The 26,061-nt window shown below is 47.5% G+C and overlaps 1 protein-coding gene across 4 annotated transcripts in view; it reads left to right on the top strand.

Moving 5' to 3' along the window:
* NTRK3 (neurotrophic receptor tyrosine kinase 3) overlaps positions 1-26,061 on the top strand; it is a 192,419-nt gene that overhangs the window by 143,507 nt on the left and 22,851 nt on the right. For all 4 annotated transcript variants that reach the window (XM_035554697.1, XM_035554694.1, XM_035554695.1 and 1 more), the window contains 3 exons: positions 9,099-9,229; positions 13,201-13,373; positions 18,403-18,646. In XM_035554697.1, the coding sequence (XP_035410590.1) occupies positions 9,099-9,229; positions 13,201-13,373; positions 18,403-18,646 (548 nt within the window). The remainder of the gene's footprint in view (positions 1-9,098; positions 9,230-13,200; positions 13,374-18,402; positions 18,647-26,061) is intronic.

Here is a 26,061-nt window from a genome sequence, read left to right on the forward strand (position 1 = left end):
ACTGCTGCGTAGTCCCTCGAGGGGCAGCCAATCCTCCTCCATCCCTCTACCGGTAATCCCTCCCTTCCCTGGGAAAATAATGAAAAAGAAAGACAAGTGGTATCTGTCTGCAGCAGCGCTTTCCAATCAAGTGAAAAGTAGCTGGAAAATCAAATCAGCCGGTAAGTTCCTGCAAAACACAACTCTATCTCTTTAAAATCTTCCCTTTTTGAAGGGCTGAGCTGAACAGCAATAGCTGCTGATGTAAAACAAACCATTATTCCTCCTATCTCCTCTCCAAGCCCCCCTCCCAGCAGACGCGTGAGTCTGAGGGAGGCAGATGCTCTCTGAAGACTATTTTCCTCCGTTAAATAAATTCACTTTCAAATAATGTGTAATTAAATGTGTGGTATTGAATTAATGTTTTATTCTGCGCGCTCTGGCAGCAGGGGACCTAGGGGCCTGGCTGGTGGAAAGAAAACACGTTCGCCAGGAAGACTCACTTCCCCTCTCACAACCCCTTTTCCTAAGAATCCCAACCCCTGCTTCTGAGAGATCCTGGAGCGTACCGAGTCGGTGAGGATGATACTTTATGCAAAGTCCCTTCTATGATGCATTGTCATAGGGCTCTTGGGCGTTTACCCAATAAAGTCCACTGCAGCCCACTCTGGTCCTTCTTCTACCTTTGTCCTGCTGGGCTTAGTCTTGCTCCTCAGAAGAGCCCAGTTGTATATTTAACACTTTGGCTTTGGAGCCTACTGTCAGCCAGCAATTATTTGGGGGGATGCAGGAGGCGATGGGAGTTTTGTCTGTTTTTAAGTCTTTTGTCTGGAATGCTAATAAGGTTTTAGTCCCATCAGCAGTGTTTTGTGCTCCCCTGGGAGCTGCAGAGGAGCCAGTGCAAACAGAGGCATGGGCAGGCGTGGGGCAAACCTGCACCCATGCTTTGCAGAGGTGGGACCAAGGGTATCTGTCCTCACCCAGTGACATCTCATCACATGCCATCTTCACAGGATGGCCGTGCTTCTGTAGGATTCTGCAAAGTGCTGTGCATCCCAGCTGAGACTGCTCTGCACCCTGTAGTCATGGGACGCTTTATCTTCCTCTCTTTATAAAAATAACTACCAAGTGTTTTGTGCTCTGGCTTATGGGACTGAACTGAGAGATTGAAAATGTTTTGTTTTTATAGGAGTAATGGGTACTTCAAGCTGTGACTAGGTTTCCCTGAAAAGGCATTTGTGGGGTTGGTGCCAAATGCATTTTTAACATTATTATTATTTTTCAGATTTTTTAAATGAAGAAAATGAAAGATAGCTTTGATTTCGGTTTAAACTCCCCAGGCATGTCACACCACCCTGTGACACCCACTGACAAACCAAGACATTGGTTTTCAGTGCAGCATGGGAGCCTGGCAGCATCTGGGCGTGCACCCATTGATCTTTTGGTCGAAGTTGTGGTTGTGTTTCATCTTCCTCTCGGCTCCTACACGCACACCTCCCCATCCCTTGATGCTCACCTTTACCTCAGAGCATACTGTACGTGCAGACTGCTGCTGCTGGCTGCTGTGGGGGCTCTCGGTGCTGCTGTGTGGCTGATACCAGGGCTGGTGCTGCCGCAGAGATGCAGCAGCTCCAGTTACTGCAGCCCAGCAGGTGCTCATCCAGCCGCTCCTTGCCGCTCATCAAAGCACTCTGTGCAGCTCCAGGGCTGTTTGGCAGAACAGCGGCTCTCCTTCAAGCTGTGGCTGGTGGAGTTAGCTGATGAGTGAAAGGCAGCCCTTTGGGTCAGTGCTTCCTCTCCACGTGGTATCGCAACAGCAAAGGCCAGAGGAGCTGATGATGGCCTGATTGCCAGAGGTTTGCTTGGAAGTGGTGCATGTAAGGTATTTTGAAAGGATCAGAGATGCAGACTGCAGAGGTTGTTCTTCTGTTCTCCCATTTTCTTGAGCCTGATTACACTGAACATCACAGGCTGGTATTCTGGATTATTATTATTTTTTAGCCCAGATTGTCCAGCTAAACGCATCAAGGGACGTAGTATTTATTTTTAATTTAATTTTTATTTTATTTTTACCAAGGTCCATTTAGTAGCGTGTACTGCATTAGCTCTAGGTCAGCTGGGCAATACTGTCCTCTCCTCATCTGGGATCTGCACTGGTGCCTTGCAGCTGCTCCCAGAGAACGAGGGGAATGACAAGAAAATACAAAGAACTGCAGAAGCCTAATATAGGTGCCTTTTAAGGTCTTTATGGATGACTATGATCATGAATAATGCAATAGGTATTCAGGCACCAGGGGCTGGCTGCCTGAAAGCAAGTTGCCAGCACCTTGGTAAGATTGAAGACATGAAAAAGTCTGAAGAGAAGCTGTGAAGCCAAATGCCACATTTAGGCTTGCTGGAGATAGAAAAGCCTGGGGAGGGATGCAAAGAGAGGGGTAACAGTAAAAGTGAGAGCATCTGTTGTGTTTCAGGTTGTTTCTATCAAGGCCAAAGGAGAGAAGCTGAAGTAATGAAGATGTGAGATGGAAAGTCTCTCTCTCTATTTTTGCTGTGTGGACGCACACAAATGGTTGTGAGAGCTGTCAGAATTAGCAGAGAAAGGTCTGACCGAGGTGGTCTTGCAGGGTCTGCTAAGCAGGGGGGGGAAGGACATCAGTATACCTGCGGGTTGGGGCCCACATGGCTCAGCCAAGGACTAGGCCTGCTCCATGGAGGGAGATCCAGACATGTTTTAGCTAAAACTCCATGGCTTTGGGGCCTTTTTGAAAGGACTCTCAGAACTGCTTGGTGCTTATAATCACAACTATTCTGAACCTGAGTCCTTGGAGGGTGCCTTGACAGAGGAACTTGGCGACGAACCAGCGCCTGGGCACAGCGCTGAGCTGCCAAAGTGTGTGCCCAGGCCTTTTCCCAAAGGTTGCTCATGTCAGAGCTGGGAGAGGAGCCACCAAAACTGGAAGGCTACCTACTTGGAATCTGTATGGAGATAAGAAACAGCCTGTTTATTTCTCCATTTTTAAAAATGAGGTGGGACTGATTCTCCCTTTGTTTACATGTACTTCACAGCAGCCCACAATTGAAATCAATATCCTCCTTTGATGGATTTGCACCAGGCCAGGAGGGAGACCCAGACCCTGTGCAGCTAGCTTATGCATTATCTTCTCTCACTACAAGACAAGTCTGTGAGAGAATAACTTATCAGCCCTCCAGCGTCAAGGCTTTTTGATCTGGTCCTACCCGATCCGCACACTTTACTCTGATCAGGTACATTGGGTAACTCTTTGAGATACTTGGTTGACATCGAGATTGCAATTGACTGCCTGACATGAAAGGCACTCTGTTTGGTAGTTACACCTCTTAATGACACAATTTCCAGTGCAAATAGCGAGCTTGGTTTATTTGCTTTTAATTGTCACGGAGCAGGCAAGCTATGAAGGATTTATTCATAAGAATTATTTCAGCAGTGTGTCAGGCAAGAAGTGAATGAATCATATTGACTAACTGAGAACTTTGCTACCTTTTTTGTGGAAAACTTATGTATAAAGGGAAAAAAAAGAGACAATTATTTGGCATAAATTAATTGTTACAGCAAATGACTCAGCTGCTACTGAAAAATGTCATTGTTGTTATCATTTATAGAGTGTTGTTGATGCAAATGAGGCTTTAGGAGCTTATGGAAATCAAGGCCGTTACCACAAAGAGCCCGGGATCAGACTCCTATCGGGATACCCTAAAAACACATCTGAAAGAAGTCAGTATGAAAACAGAGGCTGGACAGGAAGAAAGGCAAGAAATAGGAAGCCAGGTCAAGAGAGAAGAAATGACATGAAATGACAAAGCTAAGGGAGGGAGGAGCTGATGACAGAGAGGTGCGAGGTGCAGGAAAGGAGCTGTCTCTAGGGAAAACACAGCCATGTGTAAAGGAGGAGAAACTGGTAGAAAATTCATATTGGTCATTTCTAGGATAGAAAAGAAAGCTGCTGATACAGAGGGCTGCAAAAGTAAAAGAAAAGGTTTCCATAGGTTTGCGCTGTTTCTTCAGAGAACTGTGTTGTTTGTGAATTAAAAGTCCAAGGAGAAGAAATCCACTAAAAATACTGCACCCAGAGAGACTCAGAAGCTCAGGAGTTTGAAAGGAGGTGCGATGAATTAATTTCAGATCTAGTTCCATTTTGAACAGGTGATCCAGCTTAAGTAGTTTTGCATTTTGTTGTGACTTAGGTACTGTCACTGCTTATGGTTTACTCTATTTGGAGTTTGATTTGTCCATTTACCTCCCACTGTAGTCGTCTGTGTCCAAACACTGCATCATGCTCGTGCAGGTTGCAAGAATATTATCAAACTGTGGTTTTAAGGACCCTGGCTGTGATGGGAATCTCAAATGCAGAATTTGCTGTATCATTGAACCCTTCTCTTCCTTGCCTGACCCCCAGGACTGATTTGAAAATGAGACAATAATTGGAAAATTAGATTCATGAAATGGGCCCGAGCAAGCTCCCAATTTGTTCTCATGTGATTGAAATGTAGCTGTTATTGGAAAAAGGGTGTTTTCACTGCACACCATCTGTCATCAGCTCTATAAGCTCTACCTGGGATTTGGAAGTTCAGCTGGGGTCTTTCTGCCTTGACACAAGGCATAAGCAAGAGAGATTCTGCAATATCAGTGTAAAACATGGGTGAAGAGTCATTGAATCAGTCGTATAAGTGAAAAAGTTCTGGCTTTTCCAGGCTCCTTCCCAGGGGCTAGTACAGAAACAACCTATCAGGGCATGGTAGATTGATGTATGAGGAGGAAAGCAGAATTAATCTTGTTCCCTCTTCCTCCTCCCCTATATCCCTGGCTGTGCTGGGTCTGCGAGGTTAGCGAAATAGAATATGTTTGTGTCAAGAACAGGAGCAGATGCAACTAAGGGACACATGGGAACAAATACAGGGAGGAAGAAGCTGCTGTTTTTAGACAGCCACTTTTCTGACTGAATGCACTTTAAGCACAGATAAAGTCAGCCATTCTGCAGAAGGTTCAGAGGAGGTTAGGCAAGATCCCATCGCAGATCCAAAGCCGCAACCCTTCTGCCTTGAGTCTTGGAGAGAAACAGAAAGCTTTCTGCTCTGGAGGTGATTTGTAAAAGCAAGTGCAGCATCCCAGATTTACCCTCTTGCTAACCCTCTTGCTTAGCCACGTGCTAGCATCATTGAACCGAAGTTGTGGGGCATTCCCAACCAGCTGCAGGTCGGCTGTTTGCTGCTGCGGTTCATGCGTTATTCAGAACTACAGCAGAGGCAAGGGCTCAAAACATGTTCTCCACGTGTTAAACTTTGATGGACAAGAAGGGAGGTGGAGGATCTGCCTACTCTTCTTCTGTATCAGACAGCAGTATAGTAATCCTGAAACAAGGACCGCAAGATGTTTCATTTTAAACTGGAATTACTTCAGTGTTGTGCGCTCACATCCTTCCTGTAGATACAGCACGGCCTTGAATGAATTCCCATCATGCTGTCAAGTCTGGTTATTTTCCTGTCGGGTCTTGCTGTGGTTCCCGCATAGATTCTTCTTTTGAACTGTCTTGTTGGCTTGTTTTTATAAGTTAATGGTACAGGGGGGGAAGGAAAATAAGAGTGGTACTTACGGGAAGACAGTTTGCATACACCTTGTCAGCAGGGCTGACCGCAACACAGCTGAGACAGATTAGTGCACCGATGCCTGCCTAAAACAAATAAACACCAGCTGTTTATCAGACAGGGCTCAGCTTCCTCCAGGAGGAGGTAAACAGATTTATGCAGATGAGCCTCCCAGGTGCCCTTGCAGCACAGCGTCTTTCATGGCTATTCGGTCTTCCTTATGAGTTACAGCCAGGGCAGACGAGCACAGAGTAGATGCAAGGTTAGCGCAATAACACAGCCATCCGGACAGCGCCGGGGAGGTTCTTCACCGCTTTGTGCTTCAAGCCCATATTTAATAATAATGCAGGATTAATCACAGCGCTGATCTCACTGCTAATGGAAGAATTTGATGTAAACTTCAGTATTTTAAGCTTATAGCATGTGAAAAAGCAATTTATTGTAACTCACTTATTATTCCATTTGTGCCTAAAATACTATGAAGCAAGATTTATGGCTGCTCAAGGTTGAGGGAAATTGTGATCAGTAAAAGTATTTTCTCATTCTCCATTAAGATTGTCCAGTTGCTGTCTAACTGCTTAACTTCATGAACCCTTTTTTTTTTTTTTTTTTTTTTAAATAACCATCAAAGTTTACTTTAAATCCAGCAGTGCTATATGAGTCTGCTACCTCAGCAACATTTCTCTCTTGGTTCATCTCCTTCTGTCATAATATCTCCTTAAATTCTTCATACGCATTTTCCCTGAAGCTTCACAGATGACCCTAACAACTTGCTATGAAATCTAGGTTTTGAAGACAGATGGGATATTATTTTAATAATGTAGACATAATTACACAGTCCGGACACTGGCTCTCAGAAACGTCTCATAATTTATTAATACGTTGTTGGGAAGCAAAATTGGGAGCTGAAAATTTGGAGCAAGACCCTAGGGAGTTCAGAAAGAGAGGTTTGCTTCAGTTCTCATGATGTTACCAATTATTAGATGTGTTAATAATTTCCAATACTATCACTGCTTATTCTGCAACAGTTTCCTTTTTAACTTCATCTCACATCAAAAGGGGCAATGCTGTATTTCTGTTGTGATTCCAATTTTTTAAAAGTATGCTTGGGTTCCTCTTAATACAGGATCATTTCCCAGCAGCTTTCTTGATTGCTGTTTATCGGGAGTCCTAGAATGCAAATACATGGTTTGTCCATACAGTAAATACTAGGTACTATAGTGATGAGTGTTAAAGAAATGCTTGCCAAGAGAAAGAGGGAGGAAAAACACACACACACAAAATAAAAAATAAAAACCAAATAAAAAAACAACATCAAAAACCACAACACTTTTCCTTACTCTATTAAGTAAATTGAGCCATTTGAGCTTTTCTTAGATTAGGACTTTCCTCACCTAAGTGCATCACTTGACATTTCAACATGTAATATTTCAGATTTCTCAAGGTATTCCTTAAACACCCAACAGAAACAGGTGGAGAAAGCTAAGTCCACATGTGATTTGTTCTCTCTGGCTGTCATTGCGGATTTAAAACCAAAGTCATTTTGGATGTGCCTCCCATCCTCTGCGTTAATGTTGCTAATATTATTAATATTGGTTACTAACAGTTTTCAGTCTATTGAACGATTAATGAAAAGGTCGATGGGAATTCTCTACACAGGCATCGTTCATTACAAGGCCCATTGCTTATGCAATCTTGCTGCATCCATCTTCCCAAACAAGCAAAAGAGCCAGAGACGGCAGCTCCTTAAACCCGCTTGTGGGCTCCTAATGAGAAATCTTAATTGTATGAAAGCTATTATGATGTTACTCTTCCAAGCCATTGGGTTTTTGATGCGTTGAGTTGTACCTAGGTTGCTGTGAGGCATTTGCTCTCTTGGGCCGGTGTCAGTGCCTACTGAGTCAAGCCTGGGTGGCAGGAGCTGGTGGCAGGTTGTGATTGCTTAGTGATGCCTCCCTGCAGCCAATTTAAACCTGGTGCCGGTCACCTCCATCTCTTGTATATCCAGTGCCACAAGGGAAATGCATCTGAGCTGAGGGGTGCATACTCATACAGCTCCTGCGGCACATGGAAGAGATGGAAAAGACTCAAAGGCAGTCCAGAGCAAAGATAAAGCCTCAGGATGGGAATGGGAAGAGGGCATTATCCCATCTAATGCCTCTGTTTGAGGAGACCTCTAATGCAGCATTTTTTGCTCACCAAGAACCGGAGAAGAGTGTGTAGCTCTCACTGCCCTGTTGTGACCATCAAGCTGAAGCCGCAGGTGATCTGTGCTACAACACTCTTCAAAGGCAGGCAGTTAGCTCCAGCAAAGTGAAATTTAGAGGGATGAAGTTTTGAACATCATGCTTCCAGACAGTGCTGTGGTGGCTGTTCATCTCTATCTGCCTTCACAGTTCATTCGAGGATAAAAAAAAAAATGCTTCTTCATATTTCCAGAGGAGTTATATGGCACTGCGATGCTAGAAAGGTGCTTGGAGCTTTGTCAGGAAGTAGCCGTGCCCTAGTGTCATCCCCAAATGAGAACATGGAGACCCCCAAACTCTCCCTGCAATCCGTGGCATTTAATCGTGACCCTGCATTTATGGAGATCTCACTGTAGTTGTTTTCCCTTGTACATGCCTAATACCTGGGCGGATCTAGCCTTATGAACGACCCCAGTAGCTGATGTGTGAACAGTTGGCACTGACCAATCTTTATAGGCTTCTGTATCCCTGTTAAATGAATAGCTATTGCTCTTTTGATTCTTCCTGGAACCTCAGTTGCTATTTTCTGTCAGTCCTCGCCATCCTAAATGTCAGTGGAAAGGATCATTGAAACTAATGGTTTGAGTTCATCTGTTCTGCCGGGGACTTTATAGCGCGGTGACCTGGTTTCTGAGGGAACGGTTGCGTAGGAGATGGCTGCGGGGTCAGGGTCTTGCTACAGGGCAGGGCTTGGTGCCCTCAACCAGCTCCTGCTAGTGCCCTAAGGTGCAGGGGGGTCAGTGCTTCTCTCCCCCTTGGGAACTCTTTGACTTGCCAAAATTCAGCCTAGGAAATCTGCTTGGGTTTGGGTTTAAACTGATCCCTGTTGAAATGCAAAATCCAACGGCTTCTGGGAACTCAACCTCCTAATCTCACCTGGCCTGGCATCAGAAGTATGCGACCTTTGCTACGCCTCACAGGAGATGAATTATTTCTAAAAAGATCTAGGTCTTTGTGGCAGATTTTACCCCAAAGGTTCCTCTCCCTGAGGACTGGCCTGCTACAAGCGTGCAGTGACTACGTGATAAACCTCAAGTACTTTCCTCGCAGATGTTTTGCATAAGACTAGCTCCATCCCAGAGATGGCTGCGTTCTGTGGGTGGGTAAAAAGATCCCTGTAGATATTTTTGCAAAGCAATTTCAGATCCTTTGCAGCTTGCTAGAAAATTGAATTACTTGTTTTCCATTCCCTGAATTAACCCTGCTTCATTCTTCCCTCAACCCTCTCCCTCTTCCTCCCCCTCCCTCCAACAGATGTCCAGCATATTAAGAGGAGAGACATCGTTTTGAAGAGGGAGCTGGGAGAAGGTGCCTTTGGGAAGGTGTTCTTGGCCGAGTGTTACAACCTCAGCCCCACCAATGACAAAATGCTGGTGGCAGTGAAGGTAAATCCCAAGGCCAAATGGCAGAGAGTGCAGCAGGGGCTGGATGAGCCTGCGTGGGAAAGGGAGGCAGGGGAGGGCTGGGGGCCAGGGGTGGAGATTTATCTGATGCTGGAGGTTGTGGTAAATCCACTTAGTCACACAAAGTTTCAGTGTTTCGCTTCAAGATCGTCTGTTCTTGCCAATGCCAAAGCTCCTCTTCCTGCCGATGGGGCCAGGAGACACGGAGCTGGAGCTGGGCTGGGAGGTTTCAGCGCCGTGCGGCTGCAGCAGCGTGGTGTGGAGCCCACCTTCCCTCTGCGAGGGACTGGGAACCTTCTCTTCTGGGATTTTGTCTTTTTGTCGAACATACAGAAGATACAGAGAGGCCTCAGCAAAAATAAGCACCTGAAGCTAAGCACGACCAACTGACTTGCTGGGATCTGTTTGCTGGGACAGCTCTGCTGCAAGATGAATTAACCGGGACAGCTCAGGTCCTGCTTGCGTGGCCACAGATTGCTCCTCTCTTGGTGATTTTGAGCTGATACAAGTTCAGCTTGGCTTGCTTTGTGCTCTTTACATCCTTGCGAGGGTCCTCACATGAGCTGTGCCACACCAGCGTGGCCCTGGGCGCAGGGACCATGGCAGGAGTGTGCTCTGCTCTCAGGTGGCACCAGGCAGCAGACACACAGAGTAATGTGTGTCCATGCTGGAGTGCTGGAGGCATCCAGTTACTTCAGGGTTGCTTTAATCATCAGCAGTTTGAGCCTTTTCACTTTTTTTTTTTTAAGCTAATTTGTCCCCTCATGCTCCAGCCATGAACTGCAAGGTTGCACCTTCCACCTCAGAGACTGGTTAAGAGTAAGGTAATGCAGGTACCCACACGATTAATTGCCTGATTATAGGGTTGGCACCTGCCTATCAATGCCAGCCATCCCTTATGCGATCCTGTCTCTCAGGTCTCTGCTCAGTTTCATTTGCATGTAGACAGAAACAACATCCGAACTTGTTTCCGCTAATTGCTATTACGAGCTTACATCTCCAGAGTGCCTTTCATCCTACCAGGTCTTACAGACCCAGAATCAGAGCAGGGCCCTGCAATCTGGCTTTTTCCCAGTTTAGGGGAGGGTGGGGGAGTGGAGTGGGGGGAATTCCTTCTAATTTGGACCACATTATCAGTCTTAGGAGAAAGAAGAAAGAAAAATAAAGGGGCTCTGTGTATAAAGTTGAGATTTGGCTACATTTCCTGAAGATCTCATGTTCCCAATGGAGGCTGAGAGCTACCTCCGTGGTCACTGCAGCTCTGGCAGCAGCAGGACGTGCTGCTTTTAGGGCAGCCGAGTCCACAGGCCCGAGTCTGGGGCTCCCTCCCAGGGCCAGGACACGGGCAAAGAAAGTGGCTGCATGCCTCACTGGGCTCAGTGGACTCAGATTTGCAGCAGATCTAAAGATCGCAGCCCTGCAAATAAGCTGAGTTTTGATGTGATGGCACGGACAAGCTTCCTGTTTTATTCAGCTTGCTTCTAAAAACATCTTAAGAAGTGCACAAAAAGTATAGTCAGCAAAGAGCGTGGGGGTTACAGCGTCAAGCACCAGGAATGCTGGCAGGGCTGGTATTCAGGGCATGTTCTCCGAACACATATTTTCTTTCTCTATGGGCTTCTCCTCTGTCATGCTCACTCCCGTGTCTGAGAGCTCCCTAGATGAGTGCTCACTTTCGCAGCCTCCCAGACAAGTGCTGGGGTTGTACGATCCCCATTTTGCAGAGGGCAGACGGAGACTTGGGGAAATTGAGCTGAAACGGTCGGCTTAGCCGGAGGACGGAGTTATTGACCTGCTTTTCCAGTGCTCCAGGCAGCAGGTACCAGACCGATGCTGAGCCCTGCTGCTGCAGCAAACACACGGCACGTGGGGAGACCTGGCCCTGATCCCACACGAGCAAGAAATTCCCAGGCAATGTCATGAGACCTGACAATTGGTGGCAAGAGCTGCAACCTACAGATAGTGAGTGAATTGCCTGATAATTTGTAGCAATCCTGCAAAGGAGGCACAAATTTCAATTCACCCCAAGCCTTCCTAGGAGAGATATTTCTGCCTCTGGTTCTGCTGAGACCTCCTCTCGTCTTCCTCCACTCCTCATCTTCTTTCCTGATTCCTCCACTTCCAGCTCCTTTTTGCTTCACGTCTAAATGCTTGACTGTGCAACCTTAGCTATGTTTTTTAATACCCTATTTTGTGTGATATTTACAAAGTCACAGTCCTAACACCTCGAGGAAATGGTAGCGTGTGAAGGAGAGGAAACCTGAACTCACTGCAACCTGAAATATTACATGCAACTACAGGAAAAAATGGAGAAAAGAGTGATGGGGGAGGAGGAGTGTTTTCCTGGAGGAAAAAAAAAAAAGGCAAAAAAAAAAAAAAGGTAGCATCAACATTATGAAGATATTAAATGACTAAAAGTAATTGGGTGCCTGAGATAAGGATGGATGCTTTGCCATCTGCGCAGTGTAACTACCATCCATCTAAATATCTCTAGTCAAGCTATCCCAGAGGACGCAGAATTAAAATAAAATTATGCCGTGTGTCTAGCAGGTTGGGGGCAGAAGAAGGAGATGAAGGAGTGTCCTGAGGCTTAGGTAAAAACCTCGCAGAAGAGCTGCTCAATGGGGAAAGGCAGCCGCAGTGCTTTGCTGTGGGTGGCACTGAGCCCTGCAGAGCCACAGACCAGCCCGAGGTGTGTTAGCAGGGTGCTTGGGCCCCTTCCTCCAGACACAGCTTTTAGATCCTCAGCACCCCTTTTTGCTCATAAATTAGAGCCAGCTGATGTCACCTCTCCTGTTGTCACAGGGAGATTCAAGGTGTGGGGAAAGGTGTGTGTGTGCAGGTAACAGGAGAGTGACCTGCTGGGCCCAGCTGCTGCGGGTGAAGCTGCACAGAGAGAGGAGTCAGATCAGATCTGGGAAAAACTGAAACAAGCTGCCTTAAGTCTTTTTTGACTCCCATCAGCTGCATGGTTAAAGCCCAGACTGGTACTGAGCAGTGGAGGATGGAAATAGTATAACTGAGGTTCTTTGACTCAAAACTACAACTGCTTCTTCATTTCCTTAAATCTTTGTGAAGACTGCTGGTTTTCACGGCCGTCCTGTCTCGTCAAACATTCTGGACTTCAACTTTTTGCTAAGTGCTCATGGCAGAGCCCTCCCTTGATATCCTGAGATGACAACAAGCTGCTTTCAAACCAGCTCTCCTATGCAACTGCCCAATAATGCATGGACAAGCCGGCCTCCAAGCATCCTCCTCAATCACCAGCTGCACCCACAACAGCATCTTCAAAGCAGCCCTACAATGCTGGGCTGGAGCACACAGCCTGGAGCCCGCAACCTACCCTGCAATGGCAATCTGGTGCACTCAAATGTGGAAGATGAGATATTCTCCATAAGGATACCTATTTCAGCATCGGTCTGCCAGGGGAGCTGTTATAAACAGCAGGGAATAAAAACACGATTTTAAAAATTATGAGAAAATACTTGACAGTGTCCTTCTTCAGAGGCGGTTTGAAAAATCCACACAATAACTGCACAGCCAGGCAAATCCATCTTCTGAATAAAGGTAGTATAGTCAGCTATTTCAAAATAAAAGATGGATAGCAAGGACTGGCTGGCTCAGGAATTTAATAATAATGAGATATGAAGCCATTCACCCCTAGGTCACCAGTACGAATCCTGCCCAAGCTGGGAATAATTGGAAGCTATTACCCTCTGAGGCATGTTTGCTGCTTCCTGGGAAATGAGCTGGGGAACCCGCTGGGCTGGTAAATACATGAACAAAATGCTGAGGTGGTGCCACCAGCACCCACTGCCCACCCTCACAGTGCGTCTGGTGGTGGCAGTGGTTCCTATCCCCTTCCATCAGCTCCTCTGCGATGCCTCAACCACTTTGTTCTGGCTTTGCCCTGCCTGAGCCCACCCCGTGCGTGTCTGTGTCCCTTCTTTCAGGCGCTGAAAGACCCCACCTTGGCGGCCCGCAAGGATTTCCAGAGGGAGGCAGAGCTGCTCACCAACCTGCAGCACGAGCACATCGTCAAGTTTTACGGCGTGTGTGGTGACGGCGACCCGCTCATCATGGTCTTCGAGTACATGAAGCATGGGGACCTGAACAAGTTCCTGAGGTACGTGCGAAGGGGCGACAGGGGATGTGGTGCTCCAGAGACATCGCAGTCATGTGGGTGTTGGTGGGCTGGGTAATGTGAGCGGGTGCTTCAAAGGAGATGAGGGTCCTCACCGGATCTGGTGCTTTAATGGCCCTACCCCAACATTTCCTCTTGGGCAGTCCCAGGGTTTGTCCTCCAGGTGAGCTATGGAAACCAGAAGGTTCTTCTCCCACCCCTGCAAGGCTGAAGGTGCAGAAAGTGGGGCTGCAGTCCCTCTCTGCCCTGTGAAGGTCCCATGCATCCACGCCCTACAGCTCCCGAGGCTGGAAGGTCACCAGCCACAACTCCATGCATGTCACCCAGCTTCTACTTCAATAGCACCACAACTAAAATACTCCCCAGAGAAACTTTCTGGAGCCCTTGATCTGATTGCAGTCCCGGGCATTTACTGATTTATAGTTCTCATTTCTGTATGCAGAAAAACAATGATAAATTTTGGAGGGGTCTTGGGCAGCGCCTGCACAGCCCATCCCTGGTGCTTGTGCCCTAGATCTTATCAGACAGAATGTCCTAACCTGTGGCTCCGTGCTACTGGAGACGCTAGGCAAGGCCAGACCAAGTGCCATAATTGCCTCCCTGTCTCTAGAGAGACACAAATTGCTAGATCCCCCCGCCCAAGCCATCATTCAGCCATCTCATCAGCACGAGGCAGATGGTTTGTGTGCCCTGAATCCACCAGTGGCGAGGGGCAGGGAGCAACAGTGGGGAAATGTTTGTGGTGCTGTTCTACCCTGATACAGAAATTACGCTCTGCAACCTGCGTGCCAGTGGAGTGGTACTTACCTCTTGAAATAATTAGTAGTTTTATTTCCCAGTATTTAGAAAATTGGACCCTTGATATTCTCCTGCTTTGACTGTTAAGTGTGAGCATGATTGCAGTGGGAACAAGAAGCTTGAGCACCTCAGGTCTAGATCTGGGGCTGGGATACACTCTGAATTTATTTTTCCATCATCACAATCTGTTTCTGACCAAGGAAAACAAGGAAACAAATCATTTCCCGAGGTTTTCACTTCTAAGCAACCACCCGCAGCACAAGAACCATGGGGGAAGATGCCAAATGCTTCTTCTTTCCTCTGACAACCAGGGCCAAGCTGTCTGCAGATCCCTTGGAGCACCCACAGGGCAGTGGCTGGGGACACCCCTGCAGTGGTTTTCTGCCTCATTTTGGCATCGCAGTGGGTAGATCAAATACAAGTTTATAGCTCACTCCCTGTCTCATGCCCTGGATAGTACAGACTGGCGATGCAGTGTTAAGGTCAGAGCCTCAGCCTTGTGACCGAGGGAAGCCACTCTACAGCAGAGCGTGAGAGGCCACGTTCCTCAAGCACTTCACTAGGAAGGAAGAAAATTGACCCATCTTTTTTCCTGGCAGAAGCAGCAGCCTTATTCTCCTTAGAGGAGGTAGATATTACAGCTGAGGCATTGCCTCTTTCGCTGCTCTAATTGACCTCCCGAAGAGACTAGCCCAAAACTGGCTCTCCTGCTGTCTCTGAGGGACAGCTCATGCCTGCTGCCACTGCCTCACGTAATTGCTCCACACAACGACGTGCTCCTAAGGCTGGTGCTGCAGCCACGCACCGCCACACCTCCACATCCCACCCCCGCCATGGACATGTCCAGGGCCTGGCCCAGTACTGGGGAGGAAAGCTCTTCTCTTTTAGCATTTATGAAGGAAAAACGCTAAGCTTTCTAGATGTGCTGTACCCTGAATTACAGCCTCCCATTGTCCAGCTGCACTGAGCTGCCAGCTTCTCCTTCTCATGCAGCTATGGAGCAAGCAGCTACGTGCTGCTGTGTGTGATAGGTAGTGAAATCCCACTGTGTCCCAAAGAAAGCTGGCTTTAGGGACAGGGGAAGATGTATCCAGCAAACAGGAACTCAAAACACCAAAGGGGTTATATGGAAAGAAAATCTTGGGCTTTGTTTGTCAGGTCAGCTACTTGCTCTGCTCACAGCAGCACTGGTGGGGACACTCAGGGGGATGAGAGCTGCAAGGGGGGTCAGTTAGCGTGGGTGATGCAGGAGTGCTGAGCATCCCTTGGCGAGTAGCAGGTTTTATTGTGGCATGATTCACCCAGCCCATAGCAGAGACGGCTGCCCCCAGGCACTGGAGCCGGGGGCATGGTGTGTCTGTAAGAGACACTCAGCTGAGCTCTTCCCAGTTTATCTGCAGAAATTGGAAAAGCTATAAAATGGAAGAGGCAGACTTTAGACCCAGCTTCCCGGAGAAAAGCACAATAAACAAATAAATAAAGAAATGGATAGTGAAACAGGAACTTATTCTGAAAGATCCTGCCATGAAGAAATACAGACATTACTCTGCAGGCAGCACAGCATCCCTAGGGCTGGTGTATGTGGCCTGGGGGCTCCCAAGCACGCTCTGCTGGAGGGTCTGCAACAACTGCCTTCCCACCCTGCTCACTGAAAATCCCCATCGCTTTCTCCTTTTCCTTCAGTCACTTTTTTTCTAGGTTTTGTTGTGTTTCTGGTTGTGGCAGCAGCAAATCTGATGTAGGGATATTTACATGTTGCCATTACAAGTCCTCTTTGCAATCTATCATAAGCTGTTGCCATTTGCTGTTACCTAAGAAGGTAACTTTTGTTTGAAAAGTTGTGTAGTTTTGAGCTTTTTGTGTCAGTGAGCTTTTTGTGACAGCGGAGCAGTCCCACAGTCAGACTGCCTTGGGACAGAAGGAGCCCTGGCAGCAGAGGGAGCACACAGAGAGAGGTGATTTTTCTCCCCATGTTGACAAAAACCTCCATCACACCTTAAAAGGAAAACAAAACACCACCATTCTTTGACAGGGATCCACCCAGCCTTACGCCCTTTACATAAGGCTGAATTAAACCCCTTGCTCCAAGGAGAGGTGGGCAGATCTCTCTCATATTCTCTGCAGGCTTCTTGATGCAACTAAATGCACTAATATCCCTCCTGTTAATCTCATGAATGTCTTGATACTTCTTTCTTCTAGACTATACCTATGTGGGATGGAGAAAGGGAGGGAGGGAGGGAGGAATATGTATTTTGTAAGACATACCCAGATATCTCCTCTTATAGCAGGGTGTACAAAGAGCCAGGGAAATAAAGGCATTGGCTGACCATTTTTTAAACATGACCTGTTCCCTTCAGATGCAGACTTCTTTGGGGACAATTAATGTATTTGAAAAAGGTAGCAGTAATAAGAAAGCAATATATCCTTCACTTCTCACCAAGGAATATTTACCCTCAATGACATCAGGTATCATTTGCGGCTAAATATGGTGTAACTGCAAGGCATGACTGATATAAACTGTCCAGCACAATTTTAGAAGCTATTTTTGTCCTGCTTTGCAGTTTTTAGTTAACCTGCTCAGTCCTGGCTCAGCTTCACCTGCTGTCAACATCTGTGGTCACCACCAGGTAATTTCCTGGGGTAAACTGTAGCCCAGGGTGGGCTGTTTAAAACCTTTGAGTAGTTATTTCTGCAGCTTCTCCTCGTGTTTAGCAGTCCTTCCAGTACTCTGCTGCTCTCACCATGCCCAAAAGCTTCCAAGGTTCCCCGGGCAGCCCCAGCCCTGCAGCCTGCGGTGCTGCTCCCCGGCTGCCCGTGCGACGCTCGCTGCAGCATCAACCACTCGTGGCTCCCCAAAACACTCCTGGCCCCTCAGCACTCATTTCTGGAGTTTGTCTCCTCTTCCAGCTGTCCTGCAACCGGGAGGGGACCTTTGGAGCTGTGTACCCGATGGCAGGGCAGCGGGAGGTAGCTGAAGGCATTTGGACAACTGTTGGTTGAACCCTGAATGCCTGGATGTTAATTCCTTGGTGCACCATAAGCCCAACAGAGCAATTAAGAAACAGACAGAGGAGGGAAACAGTTTGGGTCTCGGGGGTTGTTCAGTCCTGTGTCAAGAAGGAGAGAAAGTTTTGCACCTGCATTTCAATTTGGTAGCTCTCTGCGGAGTTACTGCTGGTGGCAGGGGTGAAACTCCAAGAACCATTTCAAAGAGAACAGTGTGAAAGCCTCAGAGGAGATGCTGTGCTGTGTCTTAGTCACAAGGAGGAAGGTCACAGCAAAGTCTTTTCCTTTTCCCTAAATATGAGGGCTTTTGTTATTCCACCTTCACAGGGTCCACTGCAGGGTGAGCTCCACTGGGGAAGAGACATCACAGAGGGAGCAGGACAAGACAGGCTTGGTACACAGTGAGGGAGGGAATTAAAAAGGGGACAGGACAGGGATGAGGCTGACCTTAAGTCCTGCATTTACAATGCAGTTGGTTCAGCAAAATATTTCCTTTTGTTGCCCAGGATGTTCTCTGCTTCTGCTGACATCCAGGTCTAACCTCTGCACCTCTACCTGTGCCTTTGTAGTTTACAGCACCCATGTTACCTCTGTGATAGCTTAGGGTACAAAAGATAATTTCTAGGGATGAAGCTGCTGGTGTTCTCTCGAAAGCTTTCGTGTGATCTCTGGTTGTATTGGTATTGACTGAGGGGAGATTGTTTGGTGATGTGGTGTTTGGGTGAAATAGGGGAGGCTGTTCGGGATTAATAAAGAGGGTAGGCAACAAGAATGGGATGGCTGTGGAAGAAAAGAGGGTTATGTCTGCACGTCTGAGAAGGTTTCAAAGGTGTAAGAATTAACTAGAGTGAACATGTAAATATCTGGAAGCCCATTAGTTTTGCATAGGTCTTACCAGAGAGAAGGATGGCCATGGTGCCTCAAGGCAATGGTCCCTCTGTCCCAGGAGCCAGGGGCCATAACAGGTTGGAGAAGAGTAAGGATAGGAGAATGATGTATGGCACCTCCTCACCCACCAAGTGTTCACCCAACCTCCTGTTCTCTTAAGCTTTCCTTTCTTCTTTCCCCTGGAGCTGTGTGTGCATCCTCCCCCCGCTGAGCTGGGGGCTCGTCCCCACCCCAGCAGGACCAGCGACCATGTGGGATCCCCATCTCCTGGTCACTTTTGAGACCCAACCCTGTGCTTTTTGCTTCTTCCTCCCTGTAGGGCACATGGCCCAGATGCTATGATCCTCGTGGACGGGCAGCCTCGACAAGCCAAAGGGGAGCTAGGGCTATCCCAGATGCTCCACATCGCTAGCCAGATCGCCTCTGGAATGGTGTACCTTGCCTCCCAGCACTTTGTCCACAGAGACCTGGCCACCAGGAACTGCTTGGTCGGAGCCAACCTGCTGGTGAAGATTGGAGACTTTGGGATGTCAAGAGACGTCTACAGCACTGATTACTACAGGGTAAGGCAGCTCCAGCGGCAGTGCGATGCTCAGAGAGAAGGGAGACTAGGAAATGTGACTGTAAATCAGTTTATGGAGCTCTCGGGCTCACACACTTGGTTATTCCCTCAGTGAAACACACACACAGGTGTCCATCAGGCACATTGATGTGTGCCTTATCCCTGAACCACTGTTCTCACTCCTTCTCGGTCCTGGGCATGCTTGCAGTTCAGACATCCCTGCAGATGCCTACACACATTGCTCTGTGACACCCCAGCACACAGCCACAGCCTCTGGGATGCCTCTGAAGTCATCCTGATCTTCCTTCCTTCCTTCCTTCCTTCCTTCCTTCCTTCCTTCCTTCCTATTTTCTTCCTCATTTTTTTTCAAAGACATTGATAAATTAAAGGTAATCCAAAGAGGTGACAATGATGATTAAACGACTACAGGCTGTGACCTCTTGTCTTAGATTAAAGAAACTTAATGCAGGGACCTAGAGAAAAGGCAACTGAAAGACTGACTGATAAGTGCATAAAATATGGAAGAGGAAATAATAGGCAATTTAAGCTCAACCTCAAAACACTTTTTCCAGCAGGGACATCATTTAGACAATGGAATAATTTGCCAGAGGTAGGTTGCTGAGGGCCTGTCATTAAAGAAGTTCAGGAAGCAGCTAGATAAAAATGCCCGGGCTTAGTGCAGAGGCTAATCCTGCACTAGTCTCTGGGGACTGACTCGATGAGTCAGGAATGCCTTTGCAGTCTTATCTCCTGTGATTTATGCTCGCTCTGTCCCCTTGCCTCGCACACTCCCTTTGTGCCCGGTGGCACTGCCCTATCTGCCCAGGATGGCAACGTCCCTAGGGAGAGAGTGGCATTGTCACCCGTCCTCTGCTGGAGGAGAAACTGGGATGAGCAAAGTGTTGGAAGCACACTGGGGCAGGGGTTTGTGGCTGGGCCATCTGCCAGCAGGGAAGGGCTCTTCAAGCAAAAGAGCAGGGGTTTCTTGCCTGGTGCTTGGTGTAAGGCTGGTTTATTTCTGATTACAACGTGGATGTCTGGATTTGAGGCTGATTTCCATCAACTGCCTTAAGAAAGGGTTGACCTGTGGGCTTGATCTGATTGGAAAGATTTTCTGTATTTGATAGGCAGTTGCCAAGTGGAGCTAGGGAGGAAGAAAAACATGATCAAGTTTCTGCTGAGACTTATCACCTCTCCAAGGCCAGGACATTGCCTTATCGCTAGGTTTAATTGCCAGTGAAGGAACCGATATTCCCCGTGCAGCACAAAAGCCCATGCTGGGAAGAGGTCTCAGTGGACTGCCGGGGCTGTGGTCCCATCACTGCAGAAACATCAGGAAATAGCAAGTAGGGAAATGCAGAGCCCAGGGGAGGAGGAGAAGCAGCTTGTGAGGTTATCCACACTTACTTGGGTCCTCTCCTTCAGCCATGTAAGACCTAGCCCTACTGCAGGTGATATCCTACTGCTCGAGACAATCCCAGCAGAAGCTGTCTACCCGCAGCACCAAGAGCTTTCTGCAATGGGACAATTTGCTGCTATTGCCACAAAAAGGATTGGAGGGCCCCCAGGAAGTGAGAACTGCAAAGAACTTCGTTAGGCCAGCTCACTGTAGTGGGGTTTTTTGTCTTCTCTGTGGTGGCGTCCTGTAGACCTCATCCTGTCTGTGCAAAACACTCTGCTGATGATTGCTCCATGCTCTTTTGTGCAATGTCATAAGGCTTTTCTTTTTTTCTAGCAGACTTTTCTGTGCTCACACAAATGCCGTGCATGCCCAAAACAACTAGTTATCACCCATGTACCAGAGCAACAGCTGAGCTTCCGAGCAGCACAGCCTTGTGTTCTCAGGTGGTTTTCCTTTCTCTGCTTTCACTGACTTTTGGTACCTTTAAAACTCACCAACTCTGTGCTCTGCATGCATGGAGACCTTTTCTCTGTTATTGTCCAAAGAGGGATTCCAGCAAATTCAGGTTTGATTACCCATATTTACTTTGGTATGAGCATTTATTTTCTCCTGTAAACATAGGTAAGAAAAACAATTTGGCTTCACAATTGTGCATTTCTGCTCTGTCTTCCTCACAATTTTAATTCCTAACACCCCCGGCGTGAAAGCTGGTTCTTCAAGGCTCCTGAGACAATCCTTTCAAGTCCACAGACCCATCACAAAATCCACCAAGATACCCTCAGGGAGGGCTTTTGAACGGACAGAGAGAACACATGACCTCAGGTGTGAGAACCAAACTGCTCCTGGGTCTTCCCCACGGGAGGTGGAGATGTGGCTGAAGAGATGAACTTTGAAACTCTTTTGTGCTCTCCCTGGTCCCATCCACCTGTGGTAAAATTCCCGGGACTGATCCCCAGAGGTTGTGCACATCCCTTTACCACTGACACAGCCTGCTGCTCCCAGTGGTAGGGCCTGGAGCAAAGCTCTGTTTCAGGTGATTTTTATAAAATACATCCCAATGTGCCCAGGCTGCAGGGTGGGTGGAACGCCACAATTTGTCATCTTCTGGGAACACCGTGAAGGACTCAATTTTGAGGCCGGTGCAAAGTGACAGGTCTGGAGCTCTCCGCAGGCGGGCTCACTTCAGTCTGCTGGGTCCCAGTGTCTGCTCCTGCCCAGCTGCTCCGGGCCCCACAAGCACAGAGATGTGGGCATGTGGATGCGTGAGTGTGTTCCAGGCTGAGGATTAACTTCTAGGCATTTCCTTTCTTTCCCATTTTTAATCTTTTAAAACAAAGAAAAAACACCATCTGGCTCCTGCATTTGTGGGATGCAGAAGTGCTTTACAAAGGTGAACTGCTTAATTTCCTGTTACACATTTGGATACAGAAAACAAACATTTGTGTAACAAAAGCAGCAGAGAGGCTTGTTTCCTCTCCTCTCTATGCCTCTCTATCTGCCTGGAGACAGATGTGTCCTTTTCCTCGTGCTGCACAGAGGAATCCCATCAGCTGCTGCCTTTAAACTTCATTTCAGCAAGACAGGCTGGAGAGAGGATGGTTGTGGAGGTGTAGGCAGGGGAGAGGTGAAATGGCATTTGATTAGAAAGCAGAGGAAGGTGGAAGTACTGGGGAGAAGTAGCCCAGCATCTGTGTGAAGAGAAAAGGCAGGGTTGCTGAAGAAGCACTTCTGTGACATGTTGTGTAATGTGCCATGTAATCTTTGGCTTTATGGGAACACAGGGCAGAATATATCCATATTGGAGAGAAAAGGGTTGGGAGGAATTTTTTTCCCTCGCTTTTCCTTCAAAACCATATGTGAGTAGGGGCTTTTTTAGGAAGGTCAGGCACGTGGAGCCTGCCCAGAGCCACCCGCCGAGCTGTGCTCCAGCAATGTCCAGATCATTTCCCTTTCTTGCCCCAGAATGAGTAATACAATTCCAAAACAAAGTCGTTTGGCAGCTGCCCAGGGAGAGGACAGTATTTCTTCATCTGTAGAAGAGAGCACAGTCTTAAATCCTAGTCAACAGTCCTCAATAACTTCCAAGGTAATGTGCTGACATGGGTGGGACATCGGCAGTGAAGACACAGGTTGAGTAGAAGAGGATTTATGCAGGCATTAAATTTCATTAAGGCAACCCTCTGTCCAGTTCTGCTATGTCCTGACCTTCTGGCAGCCTGTCCCAAGTCCTGGGCTGGGCTTGAAACCCCCAGGGAATTTAGGGATCCTTTTCCAGAGATCTGTCCTGAGCATACTCCAAGCCACTGGTCATCATGTGGAGGACACCTGCTCATCAAAAAAAAAAAAAAAAAGGGCACATGCAGGATTTGCAAATGGCTCTGAAAATAAATTTGTATTTCTGGCAATGCAGAGCTAAACAGAATAATAAAAACCACCCCCTACTTCTGTGTCTTCACCACTCTGGAGCATTCTTTGGATTTGGGTGAGACAAGGGTTGCAGGAAGAGGCAATATCTTTTATTGGAACATCTGATATTGTTGGAGGGAAAAAAAAGAAGAGAATGAATTTTAGACACACAAGTCCTCTCCGAGCTCTTTTTTTTTTCTTTTTCTTTCTTTTTTTTTTTTTTTCAGTGATATCAGTTGGTTTAATAAAAGATTAATATCTCTTCCTATGAACCTTGGCTCTCACATCCTTAGACCATCAGTGCCAAAACAACATTTCTGCTATGACTTTGGCCTTAGGTCAGTGTTCTTTAAAAAGTCTAGGATTCCTCTGGCAGATGCCTCCTCCTCTGAAGCGTGAAGGTTTACTCTCTAAATGTTTTCTTTCTTCTCTTTAAAATGGCTACATAAAAACCATATTCTTTATAATTTTCAGTGCCCCTTGTCAGGCTGCCTTCTGATGACCATCTCCCATCTAGACCATCTCTTACTTTATTTCTCCTCCCTAGAGATCAAAATTGTTTTCTTTTTTCCTGGGCTACAGTCAGCTATTTTTCCAGCGAAGTCTCCATGCAAGTAATAGATCGCTGAGGTTTAGCAGCTGCCTGGGTCATGCTCCTTTGGAGGCTCATTCAGCGTGGCAGATAAGACTAATAGACAAGCCTTACACTGAAAGCAGATTTAGTCTGACCCACACTCTTCTAGACAGAGGGTCCCTCAATGACCACGGTGCTCTGTCCCCACCAGCTTTGAACCCACTGCAGAGGTTTAGCTCTGCCCACCAGCACTTTCTGTGCCTCTGTGCCAGGGCTCCTCAGTGCCTGTGTGTGTGTCCCTCGGTCGTACAGCTGCTGCTTTCCTGTCCTCCCAAACTCTGTTGCTTTGCTGTCCGTCTCACGCAGCACGTTTACAGCATGGGGGATTGATCCTAATGAGGAAAACTGCTGCCCAGCCCTGTTAGCACCCAACCCTCTTCCCCTAAATGTGGACAGTGCAAACTCTCTGAAGCAAGCCCTGGGAAGGAGAGGCTGGCCCCATCACCTACAAAAGGGAATGCCAGCAGGAGAACGGGAGCAAGCTCAGTCCCTGGCTGTGCTGACAGTGCTGTGGGGTCTTCTGTACATGGTACAGTATGTGTGCCACATTCAGCTTCCAGCAAAGGACAATTTCCAGCAGCTAAATGCTGTGCAGATGCTAAGCAGTAAAGTATCACCTTTTGTCTGTTCTGCCTCTTCTCTCAGGTGGAAAACATAATGTGCTACTCTCTCTCCACCCTTTCTCCCAGGGTGTTGGGAAGGATTCATACCTGTAATTATACAGTACACTAAGGAACGGACTTAGAAGTGAAAAGGACTTTCATTTTCTCATGTAACAGGTGGGATCCTGGAGAGCATGTCTTGCTTTGTCATGCCTAAACAGGGGCAGGGAGTCTCAGAGTGACCTGGTGATGTTTTCTGGAGACCCCTGGTGCTGATACAGATGGGCCAACCAGGCAGAGACATGGTCTTGCTATGTGCAGAAGCCTTCATATGCCGTTGAAAACATTACATGCCCTTTTCAACCTCTGCTTGCTCATGTGTCCCCTCACCCCAACCCCTTATTTGTTCTTTCCTTGTTTTCATGGCCATCACCCTCTGTATGACCCATGAGGTGTGGGTGGCTCACAGCATGGTGCCTCACAGCTGCCCCTGCTGGTGGTTTGGGGGCAAAAGAGCCAATTTCCCCAAAGTGGTGGTAGGGCTGGGAAGAGGGGAGGTGAGGGAACTGCTCCGCTGTGGGTACATGGGGTAAGTGTCTTTGTGCTCGTCCTGGTGTGCTCTGCGTGCAGGAAAAGTCGGTGTGATATTGGATGTGCTGCTCTCTGATATCTCTGTGGCTCCTATAAAACCCTCTGCAAATTGAATTCATGGCACAGCTCCTTATCTCCTGGAAGGAAGATGTAACAGCATCATCTTGTGTTTCAGACAGACATTTTTTCTCAAGTCTTGCTCATTTCTGCACTGAGGGAAAAAAAAACAAATGTTGAAGAGTCTTTATTTTTCCCCCTTCTTCCTGTTTGAAACATTAAGAGCCCTTCACACAAAGCAGCTCAAGTGCAGAGGAATTAATTGGGGAAATTAGGTTGTGTTGTATTTCTGGCATTTTCTCAGAAATGGTAATTGCCCTAATTCTCCACCCTGCCAAGCCCTCCGCTCGCACCTTGTCCCCCCTCCCTTTTCCTCACTGTCGACCTGTCTTTCTCTTGCTTGAGTTGCTGTTTTCATGCTGTTGCCATTTATTTCATTTCAGTAATGAGAGGGATGTGGCAGGTGAAGAGCTCTCACAATCTAGTGACATCTTCTTTGAAGCTGAGACACAAAAGAGCAGTTTGTTTTGGGGAAATGAAAACTCCCTGCTACGGTACTTGACCTCCATGTTCACCGTTGCTCCTGCCTGGGATATGTTGCTGCCGCTGCACTGCAAGTCATTTGGCTCCTATGTTTTATTTAATATTGTCTCTAACGCTGACCTTCACACTTAACCCCTCCACGTGCCCCCCAAACCCTCGCATGCTCACCAAGAGCTAATCAAGCTTACGATCTTTAACTCAAAGCTCAGTCCAGTTCTCGGAGGTTTGAATTGAGGTGTGTGCTTTCTCCTAACCAGCAGATTGAACTCCGGAGTGCAGGGGAAGTTTAAAGCTTTGCAGTTTGGCTTCTTGATTGTTTTTAACACCTGGCCTCCCATTTGTTGGGGTCACAACAGTAGGCAATATGTCCTGATCTCAGGCAGCTGGTGATGTTCATGGCAGGTTGAGGTCAAATGGAGGTGCTACAGTGGGTAGTAAGGTGCTTGGACTCCTTGTCCCAGGAGATGGTATGTGCCAACAGTTAGGATGGGCTAAAAAAGTGGTTGAACAGAGTTGTGGAAGAAAATAATTTATTAGAAGTAATCAAACACAGCAAACAGATCCAGAGAGGCAAAGGAAGCTACTTGTGAACGCCACCCATCCTTGAGCAGTCTTTTTTCTTGAGGAGCAGACCCACCCAAGAGTGAATATCCACCTGCTACAAGCTGCTTGCTTGTAACATCCTCCATTCCTCCTGCAGTCCCTGCTCCAAACACCCCACTAGCCTAAAAACTGTGAGATGCATGGAAAAGAGCAGGGTGCTTAGCTTAAGCCAGAGACTCTCCCATGATGGAGATCCAGCCAGAACGTGCTCCTTTGTGCCGAAACAAGGAAAGGTTGTGTATGCAGCAGGCCGGAGGAGATCACAATTCCTGGGTGTTACCAAGGTGGCCTGATTAGAAGTGTAGCTAGAGCAGAAGAAGGTAGAGAACCATATGCCAGGAAGCTGCGTTATTCCACCCCCAGGTACACCAGAAACAATGTGTGTGTTTCTGAGCATTCGAAAAAAATCACCCATATTTTGGAAGAAGCATCGCCACTTAGGGGAGACCTGGATGTGCCAAACTCTCACCTTCTGTGGGTTGTTGGACCCATTTCCCCACCGCCCCCAAGTTGTCAGTGGCCTTCTCCTGCCTTCCCACCTGCAGCACCCTGCTCTCAGGTGTCCTTACCAGGGGGGC

This window comes from Cygnus atratus, chromosome 11 (assembly GCF_013377495.2).
Source record: "Cygnus atratus isolate AKBS03 ecotype Queensland, Australia chromosome 11, CAtr_DNAZoo_HiC_assembly, whole genome shotgun sequence".
Lineage (NCBI taxonomy): Eukaryota > Metazoa > Chordata > Aves > Anseriformes > Anatidae > Cygnus > Cygnus atratus.